This window comes from Esox lucius, chromosome 22, assembly GCF_011004845.1.
Source record: "Esox lucius isolate fEsoLuc1 chromosome 22, fEsoLuc1.pri, whole genome shotgun sequence".
Taxonomy (NCBI): domain Eukaryota; kingdom Metazoa; phylum Chordata; class Actinopteri; order Esociformes; family Esocidae; genus Esox; species Esox lucius.
In genome coordinates, this window is record NC_047590.1 from 12,094,460 (window position 1) to 12,107,052 (window position 12,593).

At 45.2% G+C, this 12,593-nt stretch overlaps 2 protein-coding genes across 4 annotated transcripts in view; both read left to right on the forward strand.

The window, feature by feature from the left end:
* The window catches only part of eif5b (eukaryotic translation initiation factor 5B), a 22,085-nt gene extending 16,448 nt beyond the window's left edge, over positions 1–5,637 (forward strand). The window contains exon 23 of the transcript XR_004575166.1: positions 5,614–5,637. The gene's annotated coding sequence lies outside the window, so the exon portion shown is untranslated. The remainder of the gene's footprint in view (positions 1–5,613) is intronic.
* Positions 1–12,228, forward strand: part of arhgef7b (Rho guanine nucleotide exchange factor (GEF) 7b) — a 16,884-nt gene extending 4,656 nt beyond the window's left edge. The window contains exons 4-21 of one of the 3 annotated variants that reach the window (XM_020042489.3): positions 205–338; positions 569–776; positions 2,141–2,229; positions 3,286–3,380; positions 3,551–3,646; positions 3,988–4,110; positions 4,273–4,411; positions 4,541–4,600; positions 5,462–5,608; positions 5,681–5,767; positions 5,899–5,977; positions 6,257–6,411; positions 7,396–7,617; positions 7,790–7,973; positions 8,748–8,933; positions 10,303–10,402; positions 10,594–10,648; positions 10,801–12,228. In XM_020042489.3, coding sequence (XP_019898048.1) covers positions 205–338; positions 569–776; positions 2,141–2,229; positions 3,286–3,380; positions 3,551–3,646; positions 3,988–4,110; positions 4,273–4,411; positions 4,541–4,600; positions 5,462–5,608; positions 5,681–5,767; positions 5,899–5,977; positions 6,257–6,411; positions 7,396–7,617; positions 7,790–7,973; positions 8,748–8,933; positions 10,303–10,402; positions 10,594–10,648; positions 10,801–10,923 — 2,282 coding nt within the window. In that variant the 3' untranslated portion in view covers positions 10,924–12,228. The remainder of the gene's footprint in view (positions 1–204; positions 339–568; positions 777–2,140; positions 2,230–3,285; positions 3,381–3,550; positions 3,647–3,987; positions 4,111–4,272; positions 4,412–4,540; positions 4,601–5,461; positions 5,609–5,680; positions 5,768–5,898; positions 5,978–6,256; positions 6,412–7,395; positions 7,618–7,789; positions 7,974–8,747; positions 8,934–10,302; positions 10,403–10,593; positions 10,649–10,800) is intronic. The other 2 variants (XM_034289835.1, XM_013139918.4) reach the window with 2 other exon arrangements.
* Positions 12,229–12,593: the final 365 nt, after the last annotated feature.

Here is a 12,593-nt window from a genome sequence, read left to right on the forward strand (position 1 = left end):
TCACGGAACGTGTGCTGTTTCCTATTCAAATCCATTCCATTAAGGATATCGAGCCTAGATATGATTAGCATCTGTTTCTGGTGAGTATTAGTGATTGTGTTTCCTGTGTAGAAAGATGGCTGCTAGCAGCATGTGAATTTGAGTTCCTATCTCTGTTCCTGATGTGCACGTGTCTTTGAATGTGCCACTGTCTTTCATCCACAGACATTGGAGTGGGCGGTGACTCTGTGTGCGCGCGTCATTCGTCCTCGTTGCGGATCAAGTCATTCGACTCTCTGAACGCCCAGCATCCCCACGGACGCTCTTCCAAAGTCCTCCACAACCAGTACCGCAGCCTGGTCAGTCAACACACCCCTGTGAAACCTAACAGAACCACGCTGGACCTAACAGGGCCTCATAACAACCCAGTAAATCCGATAGAATCTCATGGCGCCCAACAGAACCCTGCGGCACCCAACAAATCCAGAACAAAACTTTTCCCATTTCTTATTTATTTATTTTTTCTCCCAATTTCTCCTTTCTCCTGGTTCCTCTCCGTCTTCTGTCCCTACGTGTCTCTCCTCCTCAGGACATGTCAGAGAGCGTTGGTCCGTCGGTGTTGGTGAAGGCCAAGTTCGCCTTCCAGCAGACCAACGAGGACGAGCTGTCCTTCAACAAGGGGGACATCATCAGCGTGTCACGACAGGAAAATGGTGGCTGGTGGGAGGGATCGCTCAATGGCAAGACGGGCTGGTTCCCTAGCAACTATGTCAAGGAGGTCAAAGGCAGCGGCGGGGGTCAGTAATTGCGCGGCTTTGTTTTCGAATGTTAAGTACTTACCTTAGTTTGCGTTGGGAGGATAAATGGGTTTTGTACAGTGTGTGTATAGGGGTTTTTGTACAGGGTTTCTGTATGCCTATAACAACTATATAATGGATCCATAACACTGGCACAATTCTTCACTGTTGAAGACCACAATGGGATGTTCTGAAGGTGTCTATTTGCTGATAGCTGTTGCAGTTTATACCTTTTCTGTGGTTCTCCAAGAGGTATTCATAGGCTTTTAGTCACAAACCTCTTTTGCACAGTCAGCATTTCTCAACAGCTAGAAGTGTGATGTGAAGGGAATGAATAACGAGAGGAATTACAGAGAAAAGGTACGTGTTACCAATAGTGAACACACTCAGCCCTGGCCCAGTGCCAGCTATGTAGTCAGAGGGCTGCTGTAGGCAAACCAAATAGAATGGACACTTGATGCATGTATGTATAATACAGATCGGGGTCTTTATAACGTCTTTGTAGTAGTTTTTTATTTGCAACACTTAATGTTTTTCACTTCTCATTGATTCAATCAGAGCATATGGACAATATGTGTGCAGCTGTTAATGTAGCCATTGTTCACTATAAATGCAGTGTTCACATCTAGGCCTGAGAGGAAGGAAACTCCATGGGGCAACAAAGACCGGACGTGCCATAGAGTGTGGATGGGACTTCCCCTCACCAAACACCAACCATAGCCTACTGTAGCCCTGCTATCTAACTATGGACCAATCTAACATAATGTCACCTCCTTCTGTAGACAGTCAGTTACACCACACCATATGTTCTCTGTCTCACACGGAGACAAGGATACAGGGAGGCAGAGACACAGGGAGACACAGGGAGACAGAGACACAGGGAGACAGAGACACAGGGAGACAGAGACACAGGGAGACGGAGACACAGGGAGACGGAGACTGTGGGACACAGGGAGACCGAGGGACACAGGGTGATGGAGACACAGGGAGACGGATGTCCTAGAGACAGAGGGGGCTGCAGCCTGGCTTTTTGTGGTGTGGCATGTTGCTCTCTGAATTCCAATATTACCTCTGCCTAAGGGGACATCACTAAAACACAGCAGCATGTCCCCATTTCTGGTTAGTGCATTGCTAGCCTCTGGTCGTGGTCGTTAGCTTAATGAAGCCAGCATCTTACCCTGGACAAGGCCCTGCAGGATAAACAAGGCATCATATTCTATTAGAAGACTAATGAGTTCATGAGTTTCAGGGCTTGTCTGGTCTACTTATACTCTTTACTTTGTTCTTGTACATTTCATCTTCTCATACCTCGTCTCATCTCTCTCTCTCCGTCTCTTCTCTTCCCCCCACACTGTATTACACAGACAAACCAGTGTCTCCTAAGTCCGGGACACCCGCAACCCCCCTGAAAGGCTTCGAAACCCCCCCTGTCAGCAAGACATACTATAACCTGGTGAGAACCTTCAGCACTGACGAGAAACTGCTGAGATCTTTCCACTGAACACTGCGTGCAATACCAGGAGGTCTTTCACACCTTCATGACCTTCAGAACAAACGTGTGTGTGTGTGTGTTTCTGTCTGTGTGTGTGTGGGGGGGGCTATGGGGGGTTGTGTGTGTGTGTGTGTGTGTCCGTGGACATGGTGTGTGAGGGTGTGCGTGTGTAGTCTGTAATGTAGGTCATTTCTTCCGTTTCACTGGTTGCCGGGCCAGCTGTGCCTCGAGGCGCTTGGACAGGCTGCTCGGTCTCCCTAGTGGTAGCAAACTGTCTGTCTGTGTGTGTGTGTGTGTGTGTGTGTGATGCGGGTGTCTGGGTCAGTTATGGTGTGCAGGGACTGTTAGTCCTGCTACCGTGACGATGATAGGGCCACACTGCAAAGCACCCTGGGAGATCCACTGTTAGTTCTAGTGCTGAGAGAAGAGTAGCCCAGGGAGGGAGATATGAACTATTCAGGATTAGGCGGTCAAAGTTGCCTGGAGCCGAGTGGTGAATACTGGGGATGTACTGTATTTTCTCCCAATGGATGAGCCTGCATTAAGATTCACCCGCAACAATGTGAAACGTTTTAATACCATAATGGAAGAAAGGAAAATGTCAATAGTTGGAGAAGGGGCATTTACAATACACTTGACAGTAACCACATCATCACAAAGTGTTGGTGTGTCCAGTGTTTCAACAAAGAAATTAGATTGTTGAAATATGAGCTGTAAGCAACTCAAGCTCTCTGCTAGTTCTTTCTCTGGATCCAGTCTTAAGGCGGGCCATTAATGACACAGACCAGAGAAAAAGGAAAGCGTGGTGTTTTTTCTGTTTGCCTCTAATGAAATGTTCAAACGCCACGGGAAGATCTTTAAATTGAAAGAGAATAAAGAAGACTGCCTCATTGTGGTAGATGGAACAGGACCAGTGAGACGCGAGGGATTTGAGTGTCCGTCTGTCTGTCTTTCAGAATCGAGGGTAAACAGAAGGCCATCCTGCAGCCCTGACCCCCCTGTTCCGTTTCTCTCCAGGTGCTCCAGAACATTCTAGAAACAGAGACTGAGTATTCCAAGGAGCTCCAGAGCTTGCTGTCCTCATACCTGCGCTCCCTTCAACCCACAGAGAAGTGAGTGTGTCAGTGTTTGTCAAGGAGGGTCTGGTACACATTTGGGATTGACTGGAATATTCTAGAAACCTCCCAGTGTCTGTTCTCAGTCAATCCTCCATAACTATGCATTCATCCCACCCCCTTTTATCTCACGGTCTCTCTCGCTCACTCTCTGTTTATCTAATTAGGTTGAGCAGTGCAGAGATTAGTCACATCCTTGGAAATCTGGAGGACATCTCTACCTTCCAGCAGATGTTGGTTCAGTCCTACGAGGAATGTACCAAGTGAGAACACACGCATGCATGAAATATGAAACAAGTCTAAAATAGACTAGAGGAAGTTGAAGCAACTTCCCTATCCTGTCTGCCAATAGGATCTAAAGCCACACCCTGCAACATGCCCTATGGTGGGGATTTACTACTTCTCCAGCAGCACTTCACACTTTTTCTATAGGTTATACTGGCACCTAGTGGTTGATTTTGGTAGTGCTTGTTGAATTCAATGTGTCTTTCTGTGTGCCTATGTGCGTGCGTGTGTATGTGCGTGCGTGTGTATGTGCGTGCGTGTGTATGTGCGTGCGTGTGTGTGTGTGTGTGTGTGTGTGCGTGTGCGCGTGTGTGTAAAGGCTTCCAGAGAACCAGCAGAGAGTAGGACGCTTCTTCCTCAACCTGATGCCCCAGATGAAGAGCCTTTACGTGGCATACTGCTGCAACCACCCCTCGGCTGTCAACGTCCTCACAAAACACAGGTAATCGTGTGTCTACCCCAAGTGACTGCGTGCGTGTGTGTTTCTGTTTGTATAACCAACTAAAGCGTGTGTGATTGTTGTGGTGAAGGTCAAAATTCAAAATGTATTTGATATTGTAAGGGAAAGTTTTTAAAAAAAATAAAGTGCTTCTGTGTCTTCCAGTGAGGAGCTAGGGGAGTTCATGGAAGAGAGGGGAGCCAGTAATCCTGGGGTGTTAACCCTGACCACAGGCCTAAGCAAACCCTTCATGAGGCTTGACAAATACCCCACTCTACTGAAGGAGCTCGAGAGGCACATGGAGGTGAGAGGCTGGGGGCCTGCTGTTGTCTTCGTCAGATATGGGGGCTTGGCCGCTAATATGAATGATCATCAGTGTGTAAGTGTAGACCTGTGATCATGTCATTAATCAGACGTCTCTCTTCTGCCTCAGGAACATCATCCTGATCGGCCAGACATCCTGAAGTGTCTGACCGCATTTAAAAGCCTCTCTGTAAGTCATGCATCTAGCTTGGTTAGCTACTGTCTATGTTTAATGAATGTAATACAAAGTCTCCAACAACCTAATCACACACCGCTAACTGTCATTAACAAGTATCACACACTGAATGCTCCCAGCTACTATCAAATCAACTCAGCGCTGACACATTATTTGGCCATTCATTAACAGTAATATTGGCTAGATTCCTGTGCTGTGTGCACATTTGTCTATAACTCCGTGTGCAGCCAGGTTAATGATTACCATCTGGTGGGTTGACTGGAATATTTGAAATCTCCCTAAAACCCTTTCGAAGTAGGCCTTACTAACTGATGTTTTGAGGATGTCATTTGTATCTGTTAACTTCAGATGTTGCCATTAAATGAGCAACAAGAAAACAGAATCTTCATTGAACCTGCGTATTCCTTTCTCATTAGATGTGGAATGAATCGACCCCATTAGCTCTTAAAGGGAAATACAAAACAAATCCACAGTATTTGTTTTGTGTGCCTCTTTGATGGCTAGCTAAAACAAAATGTGTTATCGTGCTAGTGTTGATGAAGGGTTAAAATGATGTGTTAAACAGTCTCCGTTTTGTTGGTGTGTTTACGCATGCAGTCAGTGAGGTGTTGCTAATCCTCACTGAGGCTAAAGCTGTAGCCTGGCTCTGAGCTCAGGGGTTTGGAGTTTGGCTGTGCTGCTTTGTGGCCTGGTGCCCTGGCTTGGGCTTCTATGCAGCCTGGATCCTGCTGTTTTCTGTGTATGTGTGCATGTGTTACTCACTTGTCTTTTCAAAACACTGTGTGTGTGTGTGTGTGTGTGTGTGTGTGTGTGTGTTTCTGTGTGTGTGTTTTAAAAAATTCTCCATGGCGGAAGGGTCATTGTCAGGAGGTCCGGAAGCGTAAGGAGTTGGAGCTACAGATTCTGACAGAAACTATCAGACGCTGGGATGGTGATGACATCACAACCCTGGGCCCAGTCCTCTATATGTCACAGGCAATCTGCCACATCCACGGATCAGAGGTAAGACACACACACACACACACACCTCTATAATCTAAACCCATGAATGTGTTAACTATGTGTGTGTTTCAGGAGAAGGCTGAACGCTACCTCCTGCTATTCCCAAATGTTCTGCTCTTGCTGTCTGCCAGCCCCAGAATGAGCGGATTCATCTACCAGGTCTGTATCCCTCCATCTGTCTGTCTGTCTGCCCCTTGTCTGTCTGTCTGCCCCTTGTCAGTCTGTGTCTTGTCAGTACATAATCAGCAGAGGTTTCTGAAATGCTTGTTTGTTGTGGTTGTGTTTTGAAGGGTAAACTACCGCTGGCAGGAATGCTGATTTCAAGAATGGAAGATTGTGAGATGGTCAAAAACGCGTTTGAAATATCCGGTATGTCTGTCGTTCACCTGCAATGGAGCAGTTATTATTATTATTATTATTATTATTATTATTATTATTATTATATAATTATATTTAATTTATTTATTTATTCTCAAACTATAACTATATATAGTTATAGTTTGGGTCCTTCTGGAAACTTAGCCAAAATATTTTCTTTGGGTCTGTGCAAACACAGATTTAACAGGAAGTTGGTTTTGTCTGCACTTGTCTCGGTCAACCAAGCGTCTCATACTCCCCTGAACTTGTGCGTCTGTGCGTGATTTGCAGGCAGTACATTTGAGCGGATGCAGGTGGTGTGTAATAACCAGCAGGATCTGCAGGAGTGGGTGGAGCATTTATCGAGACACACCCAGATCAGAAATACACCCTCCATGATTATGACTGCGCCCTCCTCCAAGCCCCAGTCTGTCCCGTGCCACACGGTAACGCACCTGACCCATGACCTTCTATTAGAGGGATGGCTATACACGTTTTTTTTGGCAGTTTGTTAAAGGGATTGTTATTAATGGTTGTCTCACAGTCAGTTAAAGGGATAGCTATTAAAGTTTGTCTGGATTTTTAATGTTAGGGTGATGAATCCGGATAATTAAGTTTACATTCTAAATTAATATGAAAGATTAGCACCATGTGATTCCAAGAGATGCTTATATATATATTCCATAAGGATTTATTTCTTCTTTTGGCACTATACTCCAAAAGTCTGGATTTTAAATCAAACAATTACTCTGAGGTTAAAGTTAAGATGGTCAGCTGTTATTTGGGATTATTTGTACAAATTGGTTTGACAATTTCAAATTAAAACTCATTTTACACATAATCAAGAACGTACCCAAACCCTTAAGCCTACCAAAACAAATGTTTCCCCAACATCATTATTATGGGAAGGCACTCTAGTGAGCTCTGCAAACTCTTCATGGTAGGCCAAGGGAGGCCCCCACAGTGGTCAGTGGATGGAAGACCGGGTGGGAGCGCCCAATCGGCCTGCAGGATTCTGGAAAATTGTTACTTTGTACAGATGAGACAAATATATATAACATATAACACAGTGATGACAAGAGGGAAGTGTGAAGAAACAGTGGTGCCACTGGAAGTGGCTCACTTGTCTTCATTGACCGAGAAACTGCCGAAGGCAGCAACAATGTGACTGGCCAAAGTCAACCTCCAGATTTATTAAATTTATCAAAAAGGAGATATGAATTTGCTGGAAATGATTTGTTAATGACATTTTAAGGTTTAGATGTCAGCATTATCTGTCCTAAAATATTTGGTGTCCTGAACTAGAGGGCCTATGCATACATTGTTGTCATTTGCCTCAGACAAGTAATTGGATTTCAAATTCAAACGTGATGCTCTGCGCTATGCCTGAACCCTAAACCTTTCTCCCTCTCTCCCCCCCCCCCTCCCAGTTGCCTTCCCACCCCCTGACCCCCTCTAGACATTCAGAGAGTAGGGCAGTATCTGGGGGTCAAGTCTACCACACCTTACCTCACCCCTCATCCCTTGGGGCCCCTCAATCCTCCCCTGCGTGGGGTCCCCTGGAGCCCCCGAGCACCCCCAAACCCTGGAGCCTCAGTTGCCTACGCCCGGCACCCCCACTCAAGCCCTCGGCGGCTCTCTGCTATAAGGAGGTACTGTATTCTGCTGGCCCCCTAATGAAAACAGCAGTAGCCGTCCCACCACAATCAAAAGTCACAGCTCGTTCACAGAGCCCAACACTTCCCCCACTAGGGCCCTAACAGAAGTCAACGCTCATTCCTCTCTCTTTCTCTCCATCCTCGTGTTTCCTTCTCATGTCTCCAGGATCTTAGCAGAAGTCCTAAGAATAGGAAGAATCTGCTGCCGAAGCGCAAACCTGAGAGGAAACCTTCGGAGGAGGACTTCGCGTCCCGGAAGAGTACCGCCGCCTTAGAGGAGGATGCCCAGATCCTGAAAGTGATCGAGGCCTACTGCACCAGCGCCAAAACGCGGCAGACACTCAACTCAAGTAAGACTGCCCTGCGGGCACAAAACCCGTCAGACATTCGCCCTCCAGAGTCCCGCTAGATATGTTCTAACAACTGTATTGGTCTTTGTTGTCGGTGTGCTTTACTTCCTCTGTTTCTCTACTAACATGATAGATCTGTTGCTTATCGGAGATGTCCTCTGTTTCTGTACTAACATGATAGATCTGTTGCTTATCGGAGATGTCCTCTGCTGTCATAATAATAATAATGTTCTCTTTCTGTTCTCTTATCATCACTCTGCATTCTTCTCTTCTCCATTCTGTTGGTTTGTTTATTTTTATTTCCCTTATCCCTTCAAATATATATGATGTTGTCATCCTCCGTATCTCCACCCATCCCAAACTGTTTTCCTTCCTTGTTTTAAATCTATTATTTATCCTACGATTGCAACTCCCTGTCTCAACAATCTACCTAAATTATCATTAATATGTTTGATATGGTTTGACCCACACCCCCGTTCCTGTTTGGTATGGTTTGACCCACTCCCCCGTTCCTTTATGGTACGGTTTGACCCACTTCCCCGTTCCTGTTTGGTATGGTTTGACCCACTGCCCCGTTCCTGTTTATTATGGTTTGACCCACTGCCCCGTTCCTGTTTATTATGGTTTAACCCACTTCCCCGTTCCTGTTTGGTATGGTTTGATCTATTCCCCCACTTGTTGTTCTGTATGGTTTGACCCACTCGCCCGTCCCTGTTTGTTATGGTTTGACCCACTCCCCCGTTCCTGTATGGTATGGTTTGACCCGTCTCCTAGCATGGCAGGGTACTGATTTGATGCACAACCACATACTGGCTGAGCAAGTTGACCGGTCCAGTGTGGATGCTCTGGGTTGCCGTAGCAGCCTGTCCAGAGGGACCGAGCCCTGGTCTGACCTATCGGAGGACCTGGATTATGACAGTGTTTGGAATGCGAGTAGTTACAGGAACACCTCTGTCTCTCGTAAGACCTACAGCCACTCCTCCAGCATGGCCCCCTTCCACCCCCTTGTTTTTTAAAATGTTTTATTTGTAAGGAAATTACGACTTATTCAATTAGCCAATGTGGAGCGTTGCAGATAGAAATACATTTTGTATGATTCCTTATTGTACTGAAATTGGACCATCGCGCTTTCCCTGATATCGTTTTAGTTTTCCGCATTAAATACGTAAACATGTTTGGCTGAACATTATACACCTCTACCTGAATGTTGGCCAGCATTGTGTCCTTTTGAGCACGTCCCTGAATTCCCCCTCTTGCCTGCAGTTGCCGTGACTACTGCCTAGCAGTTTATGGAGGGTAGAGTGTGGCTCTGTCGGCTGTGTGGGTTCTCTAAAGCCAACTTCAGTGAAACCAAAAATAGGAGGAACCTGAAATGAACTCTCTTTACCTTGAGAGTTGTGCACGAACGCACATACACACACACACACACACACACACACACACACACACACACACACACACACAAACACTCAAAAGAACAGAGTTGTTCAAAGGGAATAACTGCTTCTCAGCCTGCCTTCTGTTCTCAACTATTAACTGCTTCAAAGAACCTGGCATCATGTTACAAATCATTAAAATGATGAGTCCATATTCTGCTGTCATGGCTTAGATCTCCCTTGGAGAACCGAGACATTGAATCTCAGTGGGGTAGCCCATATGAATAACGGATAAATGGTGTATGAGACGGGCCTGAGTGGCCAGTCAAGTAGCCCTTACCTACTGATCTACCTGATGGTGGCTGCATTCCGTTCCAAAACAGCATGCCCTCCCTTCTACAGAACCTTCATTCACCTAAATCTATGTTGGGCTCTAAATTAGCCTCATTTCCTTGTCACCTTTGCTTTATTGAATGAACCAGTTACTATGGCCAGGTCCCAGAGGAAAAGACCAGAGGACAGAAGGCTGATTTTAAATATGAGAGACAGCTACAGTGAGACTGTCCCACTTTCACCCCCACGGATGCAACATTCCGTAGACTTGAAAAACATTCCCTGCTTTAGCTTTTAATCCCAGTTCCGGATATCAGGAGTAAATAAGCAGGAAATACAAACATTTGATTTAGATCGTTTGGCCAGCAGTTGAAAGGTTGCTGGTTCATTCCCTCAAGAAAGGTAACTTGAATATCTTCTGTACATTTCTCTATATAAGAGCATCTGGTTAGTGACGAAGATGTAGAACTTAGCAGGGGAAAATCAGGGAATTGATTTGAAGGTCTTGGAATTTTGCAACCCTAACCTCCATAAGGTCACTCATCCTGCCTCTAGTGTCTTTTAATCATTGGGTCATCCATCAGCCAATGACCTCTGTTGACTGTTGTTCTACCAATCAGGTTCCAGGGAGAAGTCAGGTCTGCATATGCTCTTCCCAGAGGAGGAAAAGATAATTGTGGAAGAGACTAAGAGCAATGGACAGACTGTCATAGAGGAAAAGTAAGAACTACATAAAGTTTCCTTCTTAGTTCTCCTTAGCTGCGTACCACTGAAAGAATCAGTTCACAGATTAAACTCCTCACTTCTCATTCGATTGATTCCACTGTCATTAATAAGGATCATTGATCAAGAGCTGTTGTGTTGTGTTTCGTTAAGCTAGTTATGTGTTTTTAATTTCTTTTATTTCTCAGGACTTTGGTGGACACAGTCTACGGCCTGAAGGATGAAGTGCAAGAACTGAAACAGGTGAGCGTTCAGGGCGGTTATCGTGTTCAGCTTTTGCAAAGCCATTGCCAGGCCCAACGCAATGCCACAGTCTTATTACTCCATCCAATTCTGTCACGTGGCAATAAGAGCATTTTCTAAGATCTGACCGCCATCTCTGTCTCCCCGAACAGGACAACAAGAAGATGCGAAGGACCCTGGAGGAAGAGCAGCGTGCCAGAAAGGAGCTGGAGAAGATCGTTAGGAGAGTCCTAAAGAACATGAACGACCCCACCTGGGACGAGACCAACCTGTGAGTACCACCGTCACTGGACCAGTTGACCACAAATCCACCGGACCCAAACGCTGTGAACTGACGTTCCGGAAGGCTGAACTGTGTCTCCGTTTGTAAAACGCCTGGCGTGACCCGAAGTGGAAACGGTCAGTGAAAATGGAACGCGGCGTCCCTGAATCACTTTCCACCATGGACGTCAAACCCAATGTCTGTGTTTGTCTTGCATTGGACAGAGGACGTAACAGTAGCGAGGATACTGTATATCTGTCCCCACCGGCTCTCAGGTTCTCCTGGATGCATCTCAACAGTGGATTCCTCTACCTCTATCCTTCTGCACTGACCTGAAGATGGGTGAAAACTAATGGAGACGTTTCCTCTCACTTATCCAGTACGCTAACATCCGCGATAGACTATTGAGATCCCTCCTATGCATGTAGAGCAGTAGTCTCAGGAAACCAGTGCCACAGGCCGTGACTGCATCTTAATAGTCAACGTTGCCTTCTTACTGTATGTATGTGAAGCAGTTCCCCTGAACCTCAAATGGAATCTCCTCTCACCTGTCCAGTTTTAAGTCGATGAAAGGCAACGAAAAACGGTGGCATATATACATGCAACCCAGAGGGGTTTAACAGATGGGGATTTAGTCACTGCCTGCTTACCCTGCTGCTAAGCTCGTCTTAAGACCAACCCCCAACCCCCCTACACATTCCTTTGAGCCTTGCAGGAACCTATGGCCAACACCCGGAATGGGATTTAATCGACTTTTTCTGGATTTTTTTCCATGGAAAACTCAGCAATACAATACTGGAAAGTTTTCAGGGAATCTTTGTGATTTTTTTTTTGCTCTTTTTTTGTAATTGTTTTTCTTTGGTCACGAATGACTTTTTTTTTTATTGTTTTCCATATTTGACCTGATAATGGAATATCTATTTAAATATTTTGCTGGACACACTATTTCTACTTTTGCTTTTCTACCTTTTTGTCACCTACAGTATAATTTCTATAGAAAATAATCACAGCTCTATTTGATGTCATGAAATGTGCCTTGGGAATATGATTCCTTGATATTGGCATACATTTCTGGCAGGCACTTTGATTCCTCAAATATTCCAATGCAATGTTAACACTGATGAACACTAAAGAAGCTACTTATATCCATTCAAGATTCTATATTACGTCTGTATTTAAATGAAATATATTGAGAATTGTATTGTGAACTCCTTAAGTCACAAGAAACCTCCCATTCCATTCCATCCCTCTATTTATATCATCTCTCACTTTTCTCAGTTCCTGTTATTGTCTCTGTGGATTAAACCAGTACACTAAATCTCTTGACTCCTCTGTCCTACGAAGCACTTCCAATGGTGTTGTTGCCAGTTCCCTTTCAATTCAGGAATTATCAGCTATTGAAATTCTGATTGTGATTTTTCCTCAATGCCTATCATCAGAAATATTAGAATTTTAGTCAACTTCCTGAAATGAAATTGGCCCCAACCCCAACTAACTCATTAGAGAGTGTTATCTAGATGGGGTGATGTTATACTGTAAACAGTGTGAGGAATTGTGTAATTGCACTCCTCAGTGAAACAGTCAACAGTGTAGCTACCACAGGCCCTGTTATTCCATATAGGTTTCAGCAGCGTAGCAGCAGGTGAGCTGGTACCCCAGAGTTCCATGCCTTCTGTTGGCACT